Source organism: Rattus norvegicus, chromosome 19 (genome assembly GCF_021556685.1).
Source record: "Rattus norvegicus strain SHRSP/BbbUtx chromosome 19, alternate assembly SHRSP_T2T, whole genome shotgun sequence".
Taxonomy (NCBI): Eukaryota; Metazoa; Chordata; class Mammalia; order Rodentia; family Muridae; genus Rattus; species Rattus norvegicus.
This window is the reverse complement of record NC_141552.1, coordinates 17,520,003-17,546,386: the sequence shown is the minus strand read 5'-3', so window position 1 is coordinate 17,546,386 and position 26,384 is coordinate 17,520,003. Positions and strand designations below refer to the sequence as shown.

The 26,384-nt window shown below is 41.4% G+C and overlaps 4 protein-coding genes across 10 annotated transcripts in view; 2 read left to right on the top strand and 2 right to left on the bottom strand.

The window, feature by feature from the left end:
- LOC147998929 (uncharacterized) overlaps positions 1-17,357 on the bottom strand; it is a 28,559-nt gene extending 11,202 nt beyond the window's left edge. The window contains exon 1 of the mRNA XM_087595795.1: positions 17,199-17,357. The gene's annotated coding sequence lies outside the window, so the exon portion shown is untranslated. The remainder of the gene's footprint in view (positions 1-17,198) is intronic.
- LOC147998928 (disks large homolog 5-like) overlaps positions 1-25,758 on the top strand; it is a 59,152-nt gene extending 33,394 nt beyond the window's left edge. Inside the window, exon 6 of the transcript XR_015643807.1 lies at positions 25,693-25,758. The gene's annotated coding sequence lies outside the window, so the exon portion shown is untranslated. The remainder of the gene's footprint in view (positions 1-25,692) is intronic.
- The window catches only part of LOC147998924 (uncharacterized), a 142,681-nt gene that overhangs the window by 54,487 nt on the left and 61,810 nt on the right, over positions 1-26,384 (bottom strand). The window lies entirely within an intron of this gene.
- Positions 455-25,765, top strand: LOC147998927 (disks large homolog 5-like). Its single transcript, XM_087595931.1, has 8 exons — positions 455-550; positions 1,055-1,122; positions 1,776-1,842; positions 21,063-21,168; positions 22,234-22,393; positions 23,611-23,754; positions 24,380-24,542; positions 25,258-25,765. Exons 4-8 carry the CDS (start codon positions 21,087-21,089, stop codon positions 25,285-25,287), a joined length of 579 nt encoding a protein of 192 aa, XP_087452057.1. The 5' UTR covers positions 455-550; positions 1,055-1,122; positions 1,776-1,842; positions 21,063-21,086; the 3' UTR covers positions 25,288-25,765.

Sequence of the window (26,384 nt, the reverse complement as noted above, 5' to 3'; positions counted from 1 at the left end):
TATCAGGTCTATTCCTGGTGCCATGCAAATTCAATTTGCAAGACCCAATGCTCTGGAAATGTCAAGAGCTAACAGAAATGTACCAGGAAGTGCACACCACAGCAAAGGGAGAGGATGGCACAGAGACCTATGCTATGGGTTAAGGGGCACGGAAAGGCCACCTCGAGCACAGGGGTCAGTCACCTCTTTCACAAACAAGGCAAATGGTCAATGCTCTCAGCTCTGGGAGCCTAAAGGGCTCTGTGGCTCCTAAGCCCTGCAGCTGCAGCCAGAAGCAGCACTGAACAGGATGTAAATGCTGAGGATGGCGAAGTCAATAAAACTTTATTTACAAAACCAAATTGGTGGTGGTGCTGGTGGTGGTGGTGGTGCTGGTGGTGGTGGTGGTGGTGGTGGTGGTGGTGGTGGTGGTTGCGGATTGGTTCATTTCAAAGCATGCTGGAGTGGCATGGCCACTGAGCATCGGGAAACACAGAAAGGAATGCGACCGGACGCAGGGCTCCCAACACCCTAGACGTCGACCTATGGCACTGGAACAGGGTCCCTGAAGGTAAGTCTGGACAGTCAGATAAGGTAAGTACATTTTATTACAAGGAAATTGGACAAGATAAATCTTCTCTTCATCTCGCTATGCTTAAGCATCTTTAAGAGTGCAGGGAATTCATGTCTCTCAGTCTGGTTTAGAAAAGTGTTTAGAGACAGCAAGAGTAAACTCCATGGTTCCCTGACGAGGGTTCCAGGGATTCTGATATCTGGGTCAAAGTGAAAGTTAAGGTGAAAAAGGCTGTCAGGCAGGGCAAAAAGATTCCAATTTCTGGTCTCTTTGGGCTGTAATTTTTACTGTGTTCAAGGCCATGAATGCAGACAGGGTAATAACGAATACAGAACAAGAAGCTAGAGCTTCATTAAGACAAAACGAAAGTAAAAGTTTTGCCCTCTGCACCACTGCCTGAAGCAGGTTTTTCTAAGTCCTTTCCCGAGGATGGCATGCTGACCATTAGATTCACACAATGATGATGACGAATTCACCTGCTTTTTCTTTTCCTATCATTAGGCCAGCATCGATTCAAGGTGTGGCCCAACCGACTTATTATAAAGGATGATACTGGTTGGTTGAAAAAGGTAGTAGCTTTCTATGAACCATATATTAAGTTTTTATGTATATTAAAATTAACATTGGAAAGAACAGTGGTAGGAGTGGAAGCTAGAGGACAACTGCTGCAAATGCTTGCTTTTGAAAATGCTAATGAGGAGTACAGGAGAGCATTATTACCTATAAAGGAGACGGGGGATATTAATGCTTATATGAAGGCATGCAAGGGTATCTTTTCTGAAAATGGAAAGATGCATATTTGGCACGTATTGATCCAGATAGAGTTATTAAATTATATGTTTAAATACTCTTGAATATCCTACAGGCACTTTCGCTCAGGATGAGTTGCCTTTAGAGTGGGTTTATATTAAATAAAACTTTAACCAAACATTAACAAAATATGAGGAACAAATTTCTTTATATTCAGCAAGGCATACAAAGACCTGTTACTCTGTGGGGATATGATTGTGCTGCTCTTGTTCTCCCATTAAGCAAAGATAAAGTGGAATATTTAATGCAGATGTCTGAGGTTTTTCAATTAGCCATGATTTCTTACACTGGAAATATTGAATTTCATCCTCCCCATAGTAAATTGTGGGATTGCTTTATAAAACAAAAAAAAAATTGATAAATACACTAATTTCTGTTGATCCATTACCATCACACTTTACTGTGTTTACAGATGGCTCTAAGACCAAGATGGCTTATTGGACCAAAGATTAATTTTGGGGACAAGAATCTTCTTTTGGGTCAGTACAACAAAATGAATTATTAGCGGTAATTAATGTATTCCAGGATTCTACTCATGACATAAAAATATTATAGCTGAGTCCGCTTATGTTGTAGGAGTAGTACAGAATATTGCGACTGCTGTTGTTTCTACATCTAAGCCTATATTAAATGTTATTCTCACATATTAAAGGACTATTGTTATTATGAAACTCTAGAATATTCATTACACATACTAGATCACATTCAAAATTTCCAGAATCTTTAACACTTGGCAATCATATGGTAGATCAATTAGTGGCATTTGCTACCCCAGAAGAACACAGTCATAATCATGCCAATACAGGATATTTACATATTAAATATAAGCTTCCCTATTCTCAAGCCAAACGAATTATTGCTAATTGTCCTATGTGTCAGTCTTCACGTATAAAATGTGTTCCATCTCAAATTAATCCCAGAAGGATGCAACTTAATACATCGTGTCAGATCGATATAACCCATATTTCTGAGTTTGGTCGCCTTTCACATATACATGTAAGCATAGATAATTTTTCAAAATTTGTGTGGGCTACACCATTGCCAGGAGTACGCACTGCTCATGTTATACAGCATCTATTGGAAACTTTTGCTGTTATGGGACTGCCTTCTAAAATTAAAATTGATAATGGACCAACATATATTTCTTATCAATATAAACAATTTTGTCAACGATATCATATTGTACATATTACTGGTATAGAACACAATACACAAGGACAAGCTTTTGTTGAAAAAATTCACCATACCCTGAAATGACAAATTATAAAATTAAAAAGGGGGGAAAGAGATGGCCTTATGCAACCTGAATGGAGTTTGCAGACCAGTCCCAGAGCTCTATTGGCACAAGCATTATACGTTATTAATTTTCTTAATTTACCACAAGGTGAAGTTATATCAAGAGCAGATAGACACTTTGTTGAACTTCCCCCCAGAAGGCATGGAACAGACAGTATGGATAAAAATTGCCCGGGATGCTGAATGGCAGGAAGGGACATCATTGTATATAGGGGAGAGGGTTTTGTCTCATTACAGGATGGGAGACTATTCTGGTTACCCGGGAGATGGATCCAAGCACAGAATAATAAGAACTGCTCCCTACCCTCAAAGGAATCCAGTTAAACCAGCTACATTTTCTCCTGATGGATGTTCTCAGGAGATGAGGAGGTGTCCTCCATTACTGAGGCCCTGGCTTCTCTTAGTGTCCACAAACAACAATGGATAAGGATCCGTGCAGTGACAACCCTATTACCTATGTGGGGTCAGGTGAAGTGATTAAGCACTGAAAGGAATAATTTTGTCTCCTTCAGGAAAGTCCTTTACTACTGAGCACTTATTCTTAGCAATGTGTGTTTTACTCATGGTTTCTTCTGCTGCGGCCAATGCCAGTTATCGGGCTTATATTGCTTATCATGATGAAATCCTACTACTTTTGTGTTAGTAAATATATGGATAATGACACAGAACATGACTGGAAGTTAATTCAAGCCTATTTAGAAGGTAATGAAAGTGCTTCAAAATTAATTAATGCCTTGAAATATGATGTTCGAATGTCTTTCGGTAAACAGCTAGAAGATACTACCCCTATGGAAATAGCTAAATTATTGGCTGATCAATTGACAGGATTAGATCCCAAGGCTTGGCTTCAAAGGATTTTCCATAGCATGGGAGGAGCTAGTTTTGCCATAATCTTATGTACATTATGTATTATGTTGCTTTATTTTTACCTGACTAAACCACTACAAGGAACTTTAGCTATGTTATGTAAAGTGTTACGTTAAAACAAAGAAAAAAGAAGGAATTGTTAAGACATAGAGATGCAGCTCCCAGGCAGGGTCAAGAAAGGCCTGGTGACAGATTCAAGTAGGGGCTGGAATGCCGCCCTGGAGAACAAAATGTTTTTCTCACTTGGCCTTAAATTATGTTCTTCTGTGTCCCGTTTCTGTGGAAGTGGTTCTAAATCTCTCTTGGTAATGGTGAGTATATTTTGATTATAATAAGAGAGGTGATTTGTTATATGAATATTTTTAGAAGAAGCTTTTGTTTATTCGTCTTTCTTTGTTTAATGTTCCCTCATTGTTCCTGGTATCCTGGGAATAATGATCTTATGGTATCTTGACACAATGAAAATTGTAGTAATGCATATTCTTAGCTTAATAAGGATTAATAAAGCTTGCAACTGCGTGCAGTTTCTTCTGCCTTTGCTCTGCACCCCCTGTGTCCTGGGGTATGCGACCATACCCAGGGCCCCAACTCACTAGACATTGACAATGGGTCACCCCACAAAACACAGAAGCATCTACCTTAGTCAAAAATGGACATTTTATTGAATGCATACACTAACACTGATTGATCACATCCATAGCTAAGATACTAGGGACAGATCCGTGGCCCAAAATACATTCCTCTAAACCTATAAAGCGAAAGAAAGAAAGAAAGAAAGAAAGAAAGAAAGAAAGGAAGAAGAAAAAACACAAAAAACTTAAGCTTCTCATAGGAACTTCGCAGGAAGTGTTGTCTGGCGGTCAGTTCTGATTAGGCCATTTTAGATGAAACAGTGCATAGTGACCCTTAATGTGCTGGGCCCTATATAAAGCTTTTTGCAATATTGGAATTTTAACAAACCTCATCCAGAACATACAGCAGAGGCAAGGATGTGATCACCATGTCCTTGCTCTCTATCAGGTTATTTTTCTGTGTCCTTGATTGTCAGGCATAGAACAGCAACAATCTGAAATAGCTGGTAGGCGTGGAACAAAGTGGCTAAAACTATAGTTGTGGGTTGCACACCTCAACTGTCAATGGCTAATGCTGTCCTAGAGACCTCGGAGGCCCCTCTTGTAAGACTGTCTATTGGAAAGTGGAAGCACTGACTTCAAAGTGAACCGGGCCAGCCAGGGAGAGGGCAACATGGATACGTGAGACCCTGTCTAAAACCAGCACAAAAACCAACCCTTCATTCAAAGCATCATCTATTAATTCTTTATTATTTACCACTTTCTCCCTACCAGCCTTTCAGTCTGGAATGGTAGAAAAGGACTGGGAATGTTCCTTCTATTCTAAGGACCTTGATCTCTCTTTCCTTAGGTCCACATTAAGAACACATGCAAATGGATATCACCATCTGAACAACTTAGTATCATCTACTCAGTATATCTAGCCTAATACTGTGCTATGACAATCTCAAGCTTCCTTGAGTTTCGCTGACCTAGCAAGAAGTATGAAGTACTGAGGCCACACCCCAGTGATCCTTTCAAGGGGTTAGAAGAAAGCTGTGAGAGATACTCCACTTCTTTGTCCTTAGATTAAATCACATTGACACAATGTGGGTGGACTATTTAACCCGACATGTTTCTCCCAACCCCACCTTTCTGAGTTCAGACCATGGCAGAATTCATGCCCCACCACCCTAGATATTGAGTTTAGTGATATGTAATTATTATTTAAACCTATGTATTAAATTTTGTCATTTTGTTAATTTTTGTGGTTTTCACAGTCTTCTTTGATTAACTTTCCTAGTTTTATTAATTTATCCCCTGTGTTCTCTGGTATTTTGTCCTTCCCTTCAAACTAAATTACTCCTTTTAGGATCCTCTACAGAGCTGTCTTACTGGTTATACATATTTTGTTAAATTTATTTTAGTGTACATTAGTCAGCACAGTAGCTGTGCAGCTGCCTGCCCTCCATGGTATCAGATCTACTTTCCAAACAATAACGCTCAACTCTTACTGGCTGTGTAGCATCTTGGCTGCTCTTAGTTCCACTTGGACAACCCTCAGGACCAGGCTCTCCTCTCCCTTAACCATGGCTGCTGTCCTCTTCCTCTCTCCTCTCCATCACACACGTTCTTCCTTTATTCTTTGGCAGCTTCTTCTTCCTTCTTCCCTCCTCATGATCTTCTCTACCAAAGCCCTCAAAGCTCCCCTCCCCCATCTCTCTGCTGTGCAGCTGTTGGCTGTTGGCTTCTTTATAATCACAGTTAACTGGGAACAGGGTCAGTTATTTGGGGTTAACCAGTCCTGAGTTCCACAAATTAGCATTAAAATGCAAGCAGCATTAGGCCAATACACTACAGGGATTTTTGTTTGTTTGTTTGGTTGGTTTGGTTTAATTTTCATTTACCTTTTCACTTGTTATTTTATTTTTGACTATTTTTTATTAATCGGTTATTTTATTTATTTACATTTCAACTGTTGTCCTGCTTTCAAGACTCCCCTCATCAAATTTACATCCCATTTCTGCTCAGCTTTGCCTATGTGACAGTGCTCCCCCACCCACACATATCCATCCCCACCTCACTCCTCTAGGATCTGCATTTGGTGGGGCTACAGGCCTCACCTTGAACCATAGAGCATCCTTGCATACACTTTGGCTGGCAGTTTGGCCCCTGGGAGCTTGGGGATTAGGGAAAGAAGATCTGTTCAGATATTAAAGCCAATGATTGCTGCATTCTCTTCTTTTTCTGGTTATATGTGAAATTATGTTTGTGTGCTTCTCTTTTTTTAAACTATTGAGAGAAGATTAATTTCTTGGTTTTTCTTGGGTATAGTTTAGTTCATTGTCTTGGAGTTTTCCTCCTATTAGCCTCTGTTGTGCTTTCTTAGAGAAAAGAATTGTTTAAATTTGGTTTGGTCATGAAATATCCTGGTTCCTCCTTTTATGGTGATTGAGGATTATGCTGGATATAGGAGCCTGTGTCTGCATTACATCTGCCCAAGATTTTCTGACTTTTAGAATCTCTGTTGAGAAGTCTGGTGTAATTCAGATACGTCTGAATTTATTTGTTATTAGATATTTATACCTTACCCCTTTTAATGTTCTTTCTTGATCTGTGCATTAGGGTTTTAATTATTATGTGAATGGAGGAATTTTTCTGGTACAATTAGTTTGATGTTCTGTAGGCTTGTTGTACCTTTATGGCCTTTTCTTTCTTTACCTTATGGAAGTTTGCTGCTATGATTTGTTGAAGGTGTTTACTGGATCTATGAACTAGAAATCTTAATTCTCTTCTATATCTATTATCCTTAGGTTTCAACATTTAATTGTGTCCTGAAATTCATGGATGTTTTGGATTCAATAAACCATACATGTTTATCTGAGATGGGTGTTTTGTGCTTTGTGGGATGACCTCCTTGACCCCAGGCTGCATGAAGAATCTTAGCTGACAATGGGGACATAAATTATAAGTATGTGTAGCAAGACCCAGGCCTCTTCCAGGTTCTTAGATATTAACTGAGAACCTCAAATACAGTAGTAATGTGATAGTGTGGTGTGAATCTAGTTACTATTCTCTATTTTGATATAGATGACTCTTTTTGTGTCATGGTCAGCTTATAATGACTAGAAGACCTAAGCTTGAGAATAACCAAAGACTACATTGCTTCTCTAGCAGCTGAGCTTTTAAAAGTCCTGGTGTGACAGCAACTGTTGGTGGAGATTCTGGATTATTCCTTCTGTACTTTAACTCTCTGTGTCACTTCCACCATCAGTAAGTTAGTTCAATTCCATAAATTGGAAATCCATCACCTGGAAGAAATACTCTTTTTTTAATGATTTATTTATTTATTTATTTATTTATCATATACAAGTACACCGTGACTGTCTTCAGACACACCAGAAGAGGGCATCATATCTCATTACAGATGGTTGTGAGCCACCATGTGGTTGCTGGGATTTGAACTCAGGACCTCTGGAAGAGCTGTCAGTGCTCTTAACCACTAAGCCATCTCTTTAGCCCAAGAAATACTTTCTGAATATGATCTGAGATTGGCCATGGAAAAAGGGTAGCTTGAACTGTCCCAACTAGGTTCTGGGCCTGCACAGGCCTGCTCTCCAAAAGAAACCTGTGTTCACAGCTGTTGGCTGGCTAAGAAAGATTTCACGAGACGTGATACACAGCCCTCGGACTTCTGCTTCAGTCATCTGCACAATTTTTCCTGGACGATATCCTCATACCTCCAGCAGGTGGGTGATGAAGCTGTCCACTCTCAGCTCCCCTTCAGCCATCTTGTGGCCACCAGACTCTCCTCCCTGCAGCAGAAACAAGGGCTTCTCCATGGTGGCTGCAGCAGCAGTGGCAGCTTGACATTCTCACCTAGGAGGCCCTATGCCTTTCTACCCCAGTTCCAACTCACCTCAGGCCCGGGCCTTCCCCCCATCCACTTCCCACGGAGCAGGGAGAGCAGCACCAACTAGAAATAAAAGGGAAGCCCTTTGTCCTTCCAAGAGTGAACCCCCAGTGAAGGGGCTTGTTGGGGGGGAGGGTGGCAATGGGAGGAGGATGGGGAGGGGACACCAATAGAGAAGGGGAGGGGGAGGGGTTAGGGGGATGTGTGCCTGGAAACCCAGAAAGGTAATAACAATTGAAATGTAAATAAGAAATACCCAATTTAATAAAGATGGAGAAAAAAAGAGAAAAGTGTCACACATTTAAAACAGAAGAATATGGACCCTAATTTTAAACCACAGCTCTGTCAATTAACTAAGCCTTTAAAAAGCTCAGATAATCAGGCCAAACAATATTTTCTCGGTTTATGTATCTGTAATGTCGCATAAATAATAATGTCCGTTTCTTGCTATTGTGGAGGGAATTAAATAGATAATATGTAATCATGGAAATTTTGAAGTACCATCCATTTTTCTGTTCATTAAATCACTCTTCCTCATTTCATTGATCAAGTATGTATGTTTTCTTTTCATAGTTACATGTATAATAAAACCAGTATAAAAACCTTCAGAATTGTATAAGCTTTCACTTTTAACAAATTAAATTAGTTGTTCTTTGTATTTCTGCTGAACATTTAAATGTTCTTTATATGTCCCAATGCGAGTTTATTAGGTACCTATAAACTTTAAACTCTTTGCCTAAGAGCATGAGTACTATTTAATTATATAGTAACTACACTCAGGCTGTCTTTGTATTAGAACCAATTATATCAGACTCTAAGAAAAATTACTATTGCTTTAAAGTTTGTGTGTGTATGAGTGAGAGTATGAGTATGAGTGTCTGTGTGTGTGTGTGTGTGTGTGTGTGTGCGCGCGCAGCACATGACCAAACAACTTTCAGGAGCCATTTCTCTCCTTCTGTCATGTGGGTCCGAGGATGTAACCCAGATGTTTGACTTTGGCAATAAATAATATTACCAACTAAATAAATAAACAAACAAAAAACAAGCCACAAATCAACTTTAAAAGTAAAGGCCAGGACACACCCGCGGATCCCGGCCCGCAGCAGCTCTCTGCCCGCAGACCCTGTGAGAGAGAGACCCAACCGCCTGGTCAGGTGGGCACTCCTGAGGCTGCAGAGCGGAAGAGACCACCAACACTGCTCACCCCTGCCCACATCCCTGGCCCAAGAGGAAACTGTATAAGGCCTCTGGGCTCCCGTGGGGGAGGGCCCAGGAGCGGCAGGACCCCTGCCTGAGACACCTCCGGAACCTGAAAGAAACAGACCGGATAAACAGTTCTCTGCACCCAAATCCCGTGGGAGGGAGAGCTAAACCTTCAGAGAGGCAGACAAGCCTGGGAAACCAGAAGAGACTGCTCCCTGCACACACATCTCGGACGCCAGAGGAAAAAGCCAAAGACCATCTGGAACCCTGGTGCACTGAAGCTCCCGGAAGGGGCGGCACAGGTCTTCCTGGTTGCTGCCGCTGCAGAGAGCCCCTGGGCAGCACCCCACGAGCGAACTTGAGCCTCGAGACCACAGGTAAGACCAAATTTTCTGCTGCAAGAAAGCTGCCTGGTGAACTCAAGACACAGGCCCACAGGAACAGCTGAAGACCTGTAGTGAGGAAAAACTACACGCCAGAAAGCAGAACACTCTGTCCCCATAACTGACTGAAAGAGAGGAAAACAGGTCTACAGCACTCCTGTCACACAGGCTTATAGGACAGTCTAGCCACTGTCAGAAATAGCAGAAAAAGTAACACTAGAGATAATCTGATGGCGAGAGGCAAGGGCAGGAACCCAAGCAACAGAAACCAAGACTACATGCCATCATCGGAGCCCAATTCCCCCACCAAAACAAACATGGAATTTCCAAACACACCAGAAAAGCAAGATCTAGTTTCAAAATCATATTTGATCCTGATGCTGGAGGAATTCAAGAAAGACATGAACACACTTAGGGAAACACAGGAAAACATTAATAAACAAGTAGAAGCCTACAGAGAGGAATCGCAAAAATCCCTGAAAGAATTCCAGGAAAACACAATCAAACAGTTGAAGGAATTAAAAATGGAAATAGAAGCAATCAAGAAAGAACACATGGAAACAACCCTGGATATGGAAAACCAAAAGAAGAGACAAGGAGCTGTAGATACAAGCTTCACCAACAGAATACAAGAGATGGAAGAGAGAATCTCAGGAGCAGAAGATTCCATAGAAATCATCGACTCAACTGTCAAAGATAATGTAAAGCAGAAAAAGCTACTGGTCCAAACCATACAGGAAATCCAGGACTCAATGAGAAGATCAAACCTAAGGATAATAGGTATAGAAGAGAGTGAAGACTCCCAGCTCAAAGGACCAGTAAATATCTTCAACAAAATCATAGAAGAAAACTTCCCTAACCTAAAAAAAGAGATACCCATAGACATACAAGAAGCCTACAGAACTCCAAATAGATTGGACCAGAAAAGAAACACCTCCCGTCACATAATTGTCAAAACACCAAAAGCACAAAATAAAGAAAGAATATTAAAAGCAGTAAGGGAAAAAGGTCAAGTAACATATAAAGGGAGACCTATCAGAATCACACCAGACTTCTCGCCAGAAACTATGAAGGCCAGAAGATCCTGGACTGATGTCATACACACCCTAAGAGAACACAAATGCCAGCCCAGGTTACTGTATCCTGCAAAACTCTCAATTAACATAGATGGAGAAACCAAGATATTCCATGACAAAACCAAATTTACACAATATCTTTCTACAAAACCAGCACTACAAAGGATAATAAATGGTAAAGCCCAACATAAGGAGGCAAGCTATACCCTAGAAGAAGCAAGAAACTAATCGTCTTGGCAACAAACAAAGAGAATGAAAGCACACAAACATAACCTCACATCCAAATATGAATATAACGGGAAGCAATAATCACTATTTCTTAATATCTCTCAACATCAATGGCCTCAACTCCCCAATAAAAGACATAGATTAACAAACTGGATACGCAACGAGGACCCTGCATTCTGCTGCCTACAGGAAACACACCTCAGAGACAAAGACAGACACTACCTCAGAGTGAAAGGCTGGAAAACAACTTTCCAAGCAAATGGTCAGAAGAAGCAAGCTGGAGTAGCCATTCTAATATCAAATAAAATCAATTTCCAATTAAAAGTCATCAAAAAAGATAAGGAAGGACACTTCATATTCATCAAAGGAAAAATCCACCAAGATGAACTCTCAATCCTAAATATCTATGCCCCAAATACAAGGGCACCTACATATGTAAAAGAAACCTTACTAAAGCTCAAAACACACATTGCACCTCACACACTAATAGTGGGAGATTTCAACACCCCACTCTCATCAATGGACAGATCATGGAAACAGAAATTAAACAGTGATGTCGACAGACTAAAAGAAGTCATGAGCCAAATGGACTTAACGGATATTTATAGAACATTCTATCCTAAAGCAAAAGGATATACCTTCTTCTCAGCTCCTCATGGTACTTTCTCCAAAATTGACCATATAATTGGTCAAAAAACAGGCCTCAACAGGTACAGAAAGATAGAAATAATACCATGCGTGCTATCGGACCACCACGGCCTAAAACTGGTCTTCAATAACAATAAGGGAAGAATGCCCACATATACGTGGAAATTGAACAATGCTCTACTCAATGATAACCTGGTCAAGGAAGAAATAAAGAAAGAAATTAAAAACTTTTTAGAATTTAATGAAAATGAAGATACAACATACTCAAACTTATGGGACACAATGAAAGCTGTGCTAAGAGGAAAACTCATAGCGCTGAGTGCCTGCAGAAAGAAACAGGAAAGAGCATATGTCAGCAGCTTGACAGCACACCTAAAAGCTCTAGAGCAAAAAGAAGCAAATACACCCAGGAGGAGTAGAAGGCAGGAAATAATCAAACTCAGAGCTGAAATCAACCAAGTAGAAACAAAAAGGACCATAGAAAGAATCAACAGAACCAAAAGTTGGTTCTTTGAGAAAATCAACAAGATAGATAAACCCTTAGCCAGACTAACGAGAGGACACAGAGAGTGCGTCCAAATTAACAAAATCAGAAATGAAAAGGGAGACATAACTACAGATTCAGAGGAAATTCAAAAAATCATCAGATCTTACTATAAAAACCTATATTCAACAAAATTTGAAAATCTTCAGTAAATGGACAATTTCCTAGACAGATACCAGGTATCGAAGTTAAATCAGGAACAGATAAACCAGTTAAACAACCCCATAACTCCTAAGGAAATAGAAGCAGTCATTAAAGGTCTCCCAACCAAAAAGAGTCCAGGTCCAGACGGGTTTAGTGCAGAATTCTATCAAACCTTCATAGAAGACCTCATACCAATATTATCCAAACTATTCCACAAAATTGAAACAGATGGAGCCCTACCGAATTCCTTCTACGAAGCCACAATTACTCTTATACCTAAACCACACAAAGACACAACAAAGGAAGAGAACTTCAGACCAATTTCCCTTATGAATATCGACGCAAAAATACTCAATAAAATTCTGGCAAACCGAATTCAAGAGCACATCAAAACAATCATCCACCATGATCAAGTAGGCTTCATCCCAGGCATGCAGGGATGGTTTAATATACGGAAAACCATCAACGTGATCCATTATATAAACAAACTGAAAGAACAGAACTACATGATCATTTTATTAGATGCTGAGAAAGCATTTGACAAAATTCAACACCCCTTCATGATAAAAGTCCTGGAAAGAATAGGAATTCAAGGCCCATACCTAAACATAGTAAAAGCCATATACAGCAAACCAGTTGCTAACATTAAACTAAATGGAGAGAAACTTGAAGCAATCCCACTAAAATCAGGGACTAGACAAGGCTGCCCACTCTCTCCCTACTTATACAATATAGTTCTCGAAGTTCTAGCCAGAGCAATCAGACAACAAAAGGAGATCAAAGGGATACAGATCGGAAAAGAAGGGGTCAAAATATCACTATTTGCAGATGACATGATAGTATATTTAAGTGATCCCAAAAGTTCCACCAGAGAACTACTAAAGCTGATAAACAACTTCAGCAAAGTGGCTGGGTATAAAATTAACTCAAATAAATCAGTTGCCTTCCTCTATACAAAAGAGAAACAAGCCGAGAAAGAAATTAGGGAAACGACACCCTTCATAATAGACCCAAATAATATAAAGTACCTCGGTGTGACTTTAACCAAGCAAGTAAAAGATCTGTACAATAAGAACTTCAAGACACTGAGGAAAGAAATTGAAAAAGACCTCAGAAGATGGAAAGATCTCCCATGCTCATGGATTGGCAGGATTAATATAGTAAAAATGGCCATTTTACCAAAAGCAATCCACAGATTCAATGCAATCCCCATCAAAATACCAATCCAATTCTTCAAAGAGTTAGACAGAACAATTTGCAAATTCATCTGGAATAACAAAAAACCCAGGATAGTTAAAGCTATCCTCAACAATAAAAGGACTTCAGGGGGAATCACTATCCCTGAACTCAAGCAGTATTACAGAGCAATAGTGATAAAAACTGCATGGTATTGCTACAGAGACAGACAGATAGACCAATGGAATAGAATTGAAGACCCAGAAATGAACCCACACACCTATGGTCACTTGATTTTTGACAAAGGAGCCAAAACCATCCAATGGAAAAAAGATAGCATTTTCAGCAAATGGTGCTGGTTCAACTGGAGGGCAACATGTAGAAGAATGCAGATCGATCCATGCTTATCACCCTGTACAAAGCTTAAGTCCAAGTGGATCAAGGACCTCCACATCAAACCAGACACACTCAAACTAATAGAAGAAAAACTAGGGAAGCATCTGGAACACATGGGCACTGGAAAAAAATTCTGAAACAAAACACCAATGGCTTACGTTCTAAGATCAAGAATCTACAAATGGGATCTCATAAAACTGCAAAGCTTCTGTAAGGCAAAGGACACTGTGGTTAGGACAAAACGGCAACCAACAGATTGGGAAAAGATCTTTACCAATCCTACAACAGATAGAGGCCTTATATCCAAAATATACAAAGAACTCAAGAAGTTAGACCGCAGGGAAACAAATAACCCTATTAAAAAATGGGGTTCAGATCTAAACAAAGAATTCACAGCTGAGGAATGCCGAATGGCTGAGAAACACCTAAAGAATTGTTCAACATCTTTAGTCATAAGGGAAATGCAAATCAAAACAACCCTGAGATTTCACCTCACACCAGTGAGAATGGCTAAGATCAAAAACTCAGGTGACAGCAGATGCTGGCGAGGATGTGGAGAAAGAGGAACACTCCTCCATTGTTGGTGGGATTGCAGACTGGTAAAACCATTCTGGAAATCAGTCTGGAGGTTCCTCAGAAAATTGGACATTGAACTGCCTGAGGATCCAGCTATACCTCTCTTGGGCATATACCCAAAAGATGCCCCAACATATAAAAAAGACACGTGCTCCACTATGTTCATTGCAGCCTTATTTATAATAGCCAGAAGCTGGAAAGAACCCAGAAGCCCTTCAACAGAGGAATGGATACAGAAAATGTGGTACATCTACACAATGGAATATTACTCAGCTATCAAAAACAACGAGTTTATGAAATTCGTAGGCAAATGGTTGGAATTGGAAAATATCATCCTGAGTGAGCTAACCCAATCACAGAAAGACATACATGGTATGCACTCATTGATAAGTGGCTATTAGCCCAAATGCTTGAATTACCCTAGATCCCTAGAACAAACGAAACTCAAGACAGATGATCAAAATGTGAATGCTTCACTCCTTCTTTAAATGAGGAAAAAGAATACCCTTGGCAGGGAACGGAGAGGCAAAGATTAAAACAGAGACTGAAGGAACACCCATTCAGAACCTGCCCCACATGTGGCCCATACATATATAGCCACCCAATTAGACAAGATGGATGAAGCAAAGAAGTGCAGACCGACAGGAGCCGGATGTAGATCGCTCCTGAGAGACACAGCCAGAATACAGCAAATACAGAGGCGAATGCCAGCAGCAAACCACTGAACTGAGAATAGGTCCCCCGTTGAAGGAATCAGAGAAAGAACTGGAAGAGCTTGAAGGTGCTCGAGACCCCAAAAGTACAACAATGTCAAGCAACCAGAGCTTCCAGGGACTAAGCCACTACCTAAAGACTATACATGGACTGACCCTGGACTCTGTCCCCATAGGTAGCAATGAATATCCTAGTAAGAGCACCAGTGGAAGGGGAAGCCCTGGGTCCTGCTAAGACTGAACCCCCAGTGAACTAGACTATGCGGGGAGGGTGGCAATGGGGGGAGGTTGGGAGGGGAACACCCACAAGGAAGGGGAGGGGGGAGGGGGATGTTTGCCCGGAAACCGGGAAAGGGAATAACACTAGAAATGTATATAAGAAATACTCAAGTTAATAAAAAAAAAAAATAAAAAAATAAAGTAAAGGCCAGAAGTTCACAGAATAGTACCATTGGCCTTACCATATCCTTTCTTTGGGGATGGGAAAGTTAATGTTCTGAAATCCATGACGTTCAGGAATTGTGATATTCATGGAAATTCAATTCCTTTGCAGATGCTCCAGTTGTTGTGGCTAATTGCTAGAAAGGTCAGCTTAAGCTTGCAGGACCCCCACCATCCCTCCCCCCGCCTCCACAGAAAGCTCAAAAGACACTGCCCAGAACTTACTCCACATTCCCCAGAACCACTTCCTTTGTCCATCATTTCTGTGAGACGAAAGGTCAGACTCCTTCACCCTAGTCTCTCGACAATCGACATCCCCCTCCTAAAACACTTCTAAGACTGGAAAAAATGTCTTAGGATGTATCTGCCAGACTTGTAGTGAGAGAAACTAGGGCACTGGTTGTCACTACAACATTGGTGACATAGCAGAGGACGCCAAGAACTCTCTAGGAGACAATAGAATGTCCAAGAAGGGACAGCTGATGTCATGGGGAACAGACTTTGCCTTCCTGCTAATGTTCTCCCTGTACTGAGCATAAGCAGAGGTGCCCTTTCCAGGAGACTTTCCCGGGGCAGAGCCACTGAGCATCTCCTGCTTCCAAAGCCAAATTTTCCTCAAGGCTTGATTACAAAAACCTTAGTAATTCCTATGCATCTAAATGAATGTTTCCTTCCAAATCCTGCCCAAAAATGTCTCATCCTAACTCAAATTATCCTCCTTCACCAATATTAGCCATTAAAAATTCCTGAGAAATAATACCAGTTTGAATATGCAGTCAAAATATTCTCCTGTCTTATTATGTACAGGTGCTTGAAATCACATCAAGAAATAGCCTGCATGGAAGGTTGCAACATGGGTGTGTGTTAGGGGAACACACATGAAGCCTTGTGCTTAGCATTCAACGGTTGCCACAAAATTCCTTATGAGGAAGACTTGAAATCATTATGGTGCTAGAAACAGTGTGGAGGCCAGTTGGCAGAGGAAAGTGAAACATTAGAGCCACCAGTGAAGGCTCCTGTTGGGCCCTACCTTGGTGTTTCCCTCCCCCCTTGCTGAGCCTTTCAGCCTGCTATAGCAAGAAATTGTTTACACCTTTGACAGCTGCTCTTAGCCCCTGATTTGGGGCTGGGATTTTCCATGGCACCCTTCCTCCCCACTGAGCTTTCCTGCTTCTTGTTTTTAAGAACCTGTTTATGCCCCTGATTGGGCTGGAACTTTCACCACACAGACTTGTCCTATTTTCCTGGTTGGGGATTTTCACCTGCCTTGTTGTTTTTCCACAGCTTTTGCCTCTGGTATATAAGGAGATCTCAGTAAAGCCTTGGTGGCACTCGCTAAAAAGGGGTGACCCGTGTACGTGTTTTCTTTCAACCCCACAAACCTACACCCGATATTCACACACTGTCGGCGCAGGCACTGACAATAGGTATCACAATAGAAACTAGTAACTAGATTTAACCAAACTATCACATTAATGCTGTATTTCGTGGTATTTTTTTTTTTTTTTGCTCTCCTAGAACCTGGAAGAGGCTTGGGGTTTTCTAATCCTACTCATAATTTATTAATCTTCCCAACACTATGTGCTTTGTTCTGTTAATGCTAACAGCGGCATCCAATACCTAGGATATTTTCTACTGACATGTGTGACGTGAGACAAAACAGTCCCTGTCATCCCTCACCTGAATAAACTTCCTTAGAGGACAGTGTAGTTGGAGGGTCCTTCTTTCCTCTCCAAGATCGAGAAACATTTCCAGTCTTCAGACAAGTGTGTCAGCCATTGTCCAGTGACTGTCTTGAGATGTCCACATTGTCAGCTGAGTGTCGTCATCCAGCCTGCCCTGTAATTGTTGTAGATGATTAATAGGGTTCCAGCCCTAGGATTTAATTCAGTGCTACAGTACTTGCCAAACACACTCAAAGCCCTAGCTGCCACCCTAGTCCTGTGTGCTCTAGAGAAAGAAAATAAAGAACCACATTGTCTATCAAGTTTCTCCTCCAATAGAAGGAGAATCTGCATCCGGTCTTTTAAGTAACTCTAAGCCCCAGCTTCCCCACAGCTCCCTCCTTCGATTCCATTATTGGTGCATTTTCAGTAACGCTCACTTTATTTTTGGTGTGCAAAGAATATGCACCATGTCAGTAAAGTGTGTGTGTGTGTGTGTGTGTGTGTGTTCATCCATGAATCACTATAAATTATTATCAAATGACCCAGAAGACCGTGGAGAAACCTGTCGATGTGCATGCAGAATTATGTTACTACCGTTCCATGGCACCTTGCAGGGAACACTGAATTAGTGGGCTGCTTTAATAGAGCCTAAACCAGTCTATGCATGGTTTTCGGTGAGATTGTGATGTGCAACACCACAACAGAGATCAGCAGAAGCTTCATTTATTCCATGCTGCTGTTACCAAGGTGAGGCAAAGCCTCATCCCATAGAGAGTCTGGTAGGATCTGATGAAGGGCAATAAACTCAGGTTTGAAATCAAGCCTTTAGAAACAAAGAGAAAAATACAAAGTCAAGGATAGCAAGAGCTGTCTTTTCTTCCTCTTTTTTTTTTTTTTGAGAAGATCCACAAGAGAGACAACCCCTTCCTCAAACTAACAATGCACAAGAGAGACAATACATGAATTAAAAATCAGAAATGAAATGAGGGACATAACAGTACACACCAAGCAAATTCCAAAATCATTAGTTCTTACTCCCGAGGACTTTACGCCAGAAAACTGAAATATTTATTTGATATTGTTGATATTCTAGACAGATAACAATTACCAAAGTTAAATCCAGATCTGGGAAGATATCTGAAAAATACCCCTAAGAAAATAGATACACTCATTAAAGGTTGCCTATATTATATATTATATTGCTTTCTTTTTGCATGATTAAACCCCTTCGAGGACATTTAGCTGTGTTATAGACAGTGTTACTTTTAAAACAAAAGAACAAAGAAAGAAATTGTGGAGTCACTGAGATACACTTCCCAGACAGGATCAAGGAAAGACGGCTGAGAGATGCAAGCAGGGGCTGCAATGCTGCCCTTGAGAAGGAAATGTTTTTCTCACTTTACCTCACACTCTATTGTACTATGTCCTATGTTTGTGGAAGAGGCTCTCATGCTCTCTGGGTTATGACAAGTATATTGTGATACTAGGAAGAGGGGTGATTTGCTATACAGATATTTTAAGGAGAAGCCTTGGCTTAGTCTTACTTCTTTGCCTAGTCTTGCCTCGGTTGTTCCTGGTATCATGGGAATAACGATCTTATTATATCTTGCCAAAAGGGAATGTGAGGTAATGCATATTCATGCCTATATAAGGGTTAATAAGCTTGCAGCTGCATGCAGTTGCATCTGCCTTTTCTCTGCATCCCCTGTGTCCTGGTTATTTGTGACCGTACCTGTGGCCCCAATGCACTAGATGTTGTCAAGCATCACCCTTTTCAGTGTTAGGTATATATTTTTTGAAATCTATGATGTGGAGGCGTATTACAGCAACAATATGAAATAGCAGGATGGCATGTATGAAAATTGCTGTGTTTAAGCTAGGTGTGGGGACAAGTCCTCAAAAGGAGCTGTTAAGATGGGAAACAAATAATGCGTTTGTTGCTGGAATTCAGTTGCCTCAGCTGTGTTGCTCTGCCTGCTCAGTGTCCATTCAACCTCACTCTGTTTCTACAGAGGAAATCAAGGTTTGCCCCAGCCGCCTGTGAGCTGTGATATGGGCAGAGAAAGGCCAGGACACCGTGGTGATTTCCCACTCCTCAGTTACGCTGAATTTTCCACTACTGTACTTGTATACACAAGTACAGTGTGGTCAGTTATTATAGATATTTGTCATTTCTTACAGAGGGCAACTATGATTGACTACACCCAATTCTATGAAAAACAAAACTCAGGAAACCTGGCCCTTGGCAGCAATGAATTGAGAAATATCTAGGATGGTGGGGCATGAATTCTGCCAAGCAATGAACTCAGATAGGTGGGGTTGTGAGGAAGATGTATGGTTGAATAGCCCAATAGATTCACCTTGTATCATCTTGATTTAATCGAAGGAAAAGAAGTGCAGTATCTCTGATGGCTTTCTTCTAACCCCTTGAAAGGTTCACTGGGGATTGACCATAGAACTTCATTCTTCTTGCTGGGGCAGCAACACTCAGGGAAGCTTGAGATTGCCATAGGCACAGTATTAGGCTAGAAATGCTGAGTAGGTGATACTAAGTTGTTCAGATGGTGATACCCATTTCATTTGTTCTTAACGTGGACCTAAGGAAAGACAGATCAAGGTCCTTAGAATACAAAGATCATTTCCAGTTCTTTTCTACCTTTCCTGAATGAAAGACTGGTTGGCAGAGAATGGTAAAAATTCAAGAATTGGTAGATGATGCTTTGAATGAAGGGTGGGTTTCTGTGCTGGTTTTAGACAGGGTCTCAATTACCCCATCTTGTTCTCTACGTTGCTCGTCAGGTTCACTTTGAGCTCAAATAAAGCTGCTTCCACTTTCCAACAGGTAGTCTTACAAAGGGGCCTCCAAGGACTGTGAGGACAGCATTAGCCAATGAGTTCAAGTCATGGATCTGCCCCCAAAATCTGAGCTTTGCTACTAATACTGTAAACATTCACTAAAATAAATTGTTTTTTTTGTTTTTTTGGTTTTTTTTTTAGGATAGATGCTTTTGTGTTTTGTGGGGTGATCCATGAAACAGGAGTGAAGATGCTTGTTTCTTACTCTGTCCACTGAGTTATGTCTCTAGGCTTGTCCTACTCATTTGGCTGCATCCCCCCCACATCTGCTGACTATTTTATTTTTCAGATGAAATCACGCGTTATAGCTTAGAGAGGCCTGTAAGCAATCCTGCTTTGGTAACTTAAGTGCAAAGAGGAGAGCCCCACACTCAGCCTGAGGGTGCATTCACTGGTGGATCCAATATTTCAGTTTCCTCTGCTAACAGATCACCACATTGTTGCCAGGACCATAATGAATGCAATTCTTTCTCCTAAGGAATCTGGTGGCAACTGTCAAATGTTAAGCACAAAGCTTCAGGTTGTACCTATAACACACACCCACATCGCAACCTACCCTACAGGCTATTTCTGGGTGTGATTTCATGCACCTGCACATGATGAGACAGGAGACGTCTTTGGCTACTTATAGGAACTGGTGTGATTTCTCAGTAATCTTTAATGGGTAATATTGCTGACTGAGGAGAATTTGAGGTAGGATGAAACATTTCTGTGCAGGGATTGGGGAGGAAGCACTCATTTAGATACATAGCAATGACTTAGGTTTTTCCAATCAAGCCTAGAGCCAAATTTGGCTTTGGAAGCATGTGGTGCTCAGTGGCTATGCCACAGGGAAGTCTCCTGAAAAGGGGACATCAGCTTTTGCTCAGTACAGGGAGAACATTATCAGGGAGGCAAAGTCTGTTCTCCGTGACATCAGCCGTCCCTTCGTGGACATTCTATTGTCTCCTAGAGAGACCTTGGAATCCCTGTGATGTCACCAGTATCGTTGTGACAACCAATTCCCTACTTTTTCTCTTAGTGTCCAAAGGATATATCCACAGACATGTTTGCCCGTCTTTGTAGGCGCTTTGGGAGAGTTGATGTTGATAGAGAAGAGTCTAGAGTGAAGCAAACGAAACCTAAAGGTAATGATGGACACAGGACATGGGGAATGTGGAGTAAGTTCTGGGCAGTGTATGTTGAGCTTCCTGTCAGGGGTGTGTGTGGGGGTCTTCCGCTGGCCTTTTTAGTAATGGGCCACAACCACTGGAACATCTCCACAGATATTGAATTCCATGATTATCACAATTCCTGAAAGTCAAGGTTTTCACATCATTAGTTTCTCCATAACCACATGGAGGATATGGCAATGCCTATGCTATTATTGGGTGAACTTCTAGTCTTTACTTTTACAGTGCATTCGGTGGGTTAAATTGATATAATAACACCATCAGGAGTCATGGAGGGTATAACTTTTCTGAATTAAACAGGGCATCAATATACTTCACTTTCATTGCTTCTTTAAATTCAGTGACTATCTGACAGTAGTAAGAAGGAGAGAATTGTGCTCCTGGCCATGACCTTATATTCTTAGAACTCCTCTGACTACCTCTGGCTGACGGGGCCAATCTTACCTTCATATATTAGAGGTTCTGTGTGGCAGATATTTTTCTACAGTAGCCAAACTATATGGAGCAGGTAGAGAAAGAGCCTGTAACCTATTGGCACTTCTGGGGCATTTGTCATTTCAGTAGGGGGAATTAATAAGTCTGTTGACCATGTCCTCCCCCTACATGACTTTTTAATGCAAAGTTATTGGACTAGAGTAACAGTGTAGGATATCTGAGTTTCCCTGATCAATCAAGTCATTGTGGATGCTGAATTGATGATCTGACTTCTGAAACCAGAGGGGTGAGGGTCCTGAAACCAGGTTGTAGCCTGCGTACCTGATAATAATCCTGGAGAAGGCATCTCTCTGGTACTTGTAAGCCTGTGTGGGCGGGCATAGGGACCACCTGGCTGCTTACATCTCTTGGTCTCTATATAGTAGTGGGGGAACTGTGATCCACTTAGGATGCCTCTTACACAGACCAAACTCCTTGCAGTGACACTGGCTTCCAAGCATGTTCTCCTGTTTGGACCTCACTGTGGTCTGTGTATGCTCTATGCATTCACCCCATGCGGGTTCACTTGTGTTTGTCTACCTACAGCGGCCTGCAGACAGACGTCATCCACTGAAAATATCCTAAACAAGGTGCAGGCCAACGAGGAAGAGGAGAGGCTGAATAGAGAACTGGAGCTAACTACCAAGGAGAGAAATGAGCTGACAGATCGCCTCCTTTATGTGACAGGTGGATCAATGAACAAGAGGTATGCATTGCTCCAAACAAACGACCTTGTTCTAAACCTCATCTCCCATAGAGAGGAGATTCAGAACCTGACCCTTACTGAGGAGTGAGTTTGGAAATGGACTCTCTGATTCCGCCTGTTGAAAATCTGAACTTGTGACCTGAGTGTAGAGTTCAGGGATAAAGTCACTGGAGCATGAGTTCCCAGTGTACAATTGGAAAGCCCTTGACAGGTGGTAGCTTTGCAAGGTACTAGGTGCTGTGAGTTTGTGGAGAGTGTTTGTACTTGCTAGGAAGGTGACTGAATGCTATCATCTCCTGGCAGCACCCTTAGGTGACAGGTCCCACATTGTTCATATCAATGCTTAACTAGTAGTCCTGAGACTGTGGCCTATTCCTTCTTGTCTGTGTGCCTTACACTCTGAGACAGTAATGGTGCATGCATTTCTACTGATTCTCATTGTGCTCTTTCCATATTTGCCTCTCTATCTCATTCTCTGAGTCTGTTTTCTTTTCTTGTGGGTGTGCCTCAGTTTGTGTGTCTGTGTGTGCACAGGTCTGCATGCATATGCAAAACTTTTATATGTTTCTCTATCCCTCCCCCCTTGGAATTTAGGGGTCTGTTTTTTGACCTCAGGATTTACCTGTATAATAGTTTCATGGAGGTGTAAGTGCTTTATTTTAGAAGCCCCACTTTCAACAGCACAGTTCTTTGCCTGTGTGGTCACATTTGTCTATACATTTGTATGCCTTGGGTAGATTATAAGTCTGTGGCAATATGTGGTCTCATCTCCAGAATTATGTGTACTGTCTGCCTCTAGAATATTAGTTATTCGGCTTGTAGCATTCCACTTGTCAAAACAGGAAAAATGAAATCAGAGGTTTCTGGATGTGTGTGTGTGTGTGTGTGTGTGTGTGTGTGTGTGTTTGTGTATGTGTGTGTGTGTGTGTGTGTGTGTGTGGTTGGGTAAGTTCTGTGGTCTAGGCTCTTGACAGCATAACAGGTATGAATGCAGATCCAGACCTCCTGATTGAAAAAAGTGAGCCAGGGAACCCTTTATCTGGGTGCTTAGCTTCCTTTGTCCTGGGCACACAATTCCAAGTTTCTGAAGCTGAAGAAGATACAAATATGTAGAATTCAGAAAGTGTCCTTCCAGGCATGGGGTAGTACAGGACACAGCCTGAGTTCATATAATCCTAAACCTCGATGTTCATTGGGTTCTATCTTTCTGGGGCCAGCCCCTACTTCAGGCCAAATCCATTTTATGAAAACTTGAAGATAAAGGAGAAAGAGGTCATGTCATTACTGCACAACTTAGACACAAAGAACATCGAACATCGTGAGAAATTTCAGGAGCTCAAGAAGGAGATTAACTTCTATTGGTAAGTACTGGTCAGAAGGGCCCATCATTGTGGAATGGCCATGTCCGCCTCTCTTTGTTCTGGACTGGAGAGCCTGCAGCTCTGGGTCCATGTCTTCTGCTGTTTAAATATCACTGTGCCGTGGGTCTTTTGGACTCAGTTTCAGTTCCATAAGAGACTGTTACTTATCACCACAGTGTCTATGCATCTTTAGAAGTCTCTGGATAGAACTATACTGATTCAGGCATCAGAGTGTTATTAGGCCGACCTGGGCCTCTGGGGTCATACCAGGTTTAACAAAGCTCAATGTGTGGACCACATGGTTACCATGACCTCCCTTGATTCTACTGTCCTCTTGTGGTTGTTTACTGCCTTCTAATTGATGATGCCCGATGCATTGGGCTTTCATGGATAGTTGTAGATCCCTTGTTCTTTTGGAGAGACATGGACTCTTATTGGTGCTTGGGTCACAGAAACAATTTATTCTTCCCTGGATTGGCCATTTGCTGTTTGTGCAGCAGCCTTACATGTATGGAGATGTATTGTATGATTATGGGTATCTGGGTCCTGGTGGACTTTGTGGGATTTGGCAGTTGGAATGGGAGGAAGAGGCTTCAGGATCTTACTATGCAGAGTGTGTTTCCAGCAACCTGCACAGCCGGCTCCTGATGGACCAGGCATGTATGAAGAAGAAGTTGGTCACATTGAAGCAGGAGAGCAAGGAGGTACAGCGATATTTGTTTGAGTTGAACCCGAATGATGAAGATGAACAGGAGAAGACCAGCAACCTCCAGACCCAGGAAAACTTGGTAGGAACAAGCAGCTGAGTCAGATTAACAATGTCTGATACCATTTGCCTATTGGATACATCTTTGCTTCCCCTATCATCTTTCTAATCTCCCCACACCCAGTCAGTCACCCACCTCATGTGATAGAGTTATTCATTGCTCTGTCTATGCACAAGTATTCTGGGATGTTAACCACTTTTCAGAAACCGAATTATTGGCAATTATACTTCTCTGCCCTTTTTGAAACTGCAGTCCAGAAATGGTGACAGAGGAATAACATATCACATGACTGCATCTCCCTATCACAGATTGGATGCTATGAAGAGTTTTGAATGAGTTTTTGGTCGTGTGACAAAGGTCATACAGGGGTCATGTGATGGTTGGAAGCACCTTGTAGGGATAAGAACCAAGTGCAAATGGCAAATGAGTCCTGGTCATTGGCTTTGATCTGGGTATCATGTGGCCTTCTCCTTTCTTCCTGCACCCCAATTAGGTCTCTCCCCATTTCCCCATTCTTGGTTTGCACTGGTAGAAGTCTGAGGAGCACCTTGTTCTCCCACAGTACTGTGAGGGTTGCTGGTGATGTTCCCCAGCCTGCAGAGATATCAGCAATGATTTCAGTGAAAGATCAGTGTTGTCTGTCCAATGCAGCTGAAGGGACAGAAGGCAGCAACTTGACAGCTGGTATGCATGTCCCCACCAAATCAGTGTCTTAATAGCTGCCTTCTCCTCCCAGGTCTCAGAAACTGCAGGAGACATGGAATAGGACGGATCCCAGGAAGACAGCCCCCTGAAGAGTGAGTTTCCTTCCCAGGAGTTCCCTGCTGATGACAATCCTCAACAAAGTCTTTTTTGGGGGGAATATTCTTCTTCTCAGATAATTTCCTCAATGTTTAGAGACCCTAAATTTATGTATCCATATGCCAGCCTGTCTCCTTGAGGTCTTTCTCCTCTCTCATACGGACAACACCATTTGAGAGACATCTGAGGGGACTGCCTTGACGTCTCGTGTCCTAGAGGAGAAACAGCACTACAACTGTGTTTCTAAATGTTCATTAAGAAAATGCTGTTAAGAAATATTTTTGGTTACGATTTTCATTGAAGTTTTCTTTTTGTTATATCATAGTTAATATATTCTTGTTACTGTTTTTCATTTTTTATACCATTTTAGTTGTTCATTTTATGCCTGTTTTTTGTAAATTGTATTCCTTATGAATAAAAATTGATTTGTAAGTCTTGAATCTTAAGACCATCTTATTCAAGGGTCCTTTCCCCTCCTGTAGACTTAGAACTGACAGCTGGATATGGATCTTTGCATGGTCCAGGCAGCATGGGTAAATAGGGAATTCAAAGCCACCAAGGGGTACACAGGGTGATAGTGTCTTTTGTGTGGATAATGTGACTTTTTTTATGGATACACACTTTATGATGTAATCACTGCCATACTGTATCCATGCTGTCATGTGTTCTGCTCATCCTAGTCTATATCAGTCTACAACACACATTCCTTATTGACTGTGTGCACCAGATATTGAGTAACACACACTCATGCCTGTAGAGCTGCAGAAATAATGACAACTTTCACAAAGGAATATAGAATAATCCTAATGGAGAACCATGTGCCTCAGTTTTTCTTACAATACAGCATTAGTATTAAACCACAAAGATAATGACCATCAACGTCATTTTGGGAAATAGGTTTTTATAGGTGCTGTTTCACTTGATCATTCATATGCTGTGTTTTTTATTGTTGCTGATTATATTTATTTTTATCATTTAACTCAATGGACCTTTTTTTTTTCAAATGTATGTCTGGGCCACTCCTGACTGCATTTCCTCATGATCCAAAAGAGGGAATAGCAT

Excerpts from the sequence above, each read along its gene's own strand:
- LOC147998927 (XM_087595931.1), top strand. The coding sequence starts at position 21,087 with ATGTTTGCCCGTCTTTGTAGGCGCTTTGGGAGAGTTGATGTTGATAGA. Across the intron at positions 21,169-22,233 it reads GAAGCAAACGAAACCTAAAG|CGGCCTGCAGACAGACGTCA; the intron begins GTAATGATGGAC and ends GTCTACCTACAG. Across the intron at positions 22,394-23,610 it reads GGTGGATCAATGAACAAGAG|CCCCTACTTCAGGCCAAATC; the intron begins GTATGCATTGCT and ends TTCTGGGGCCAG.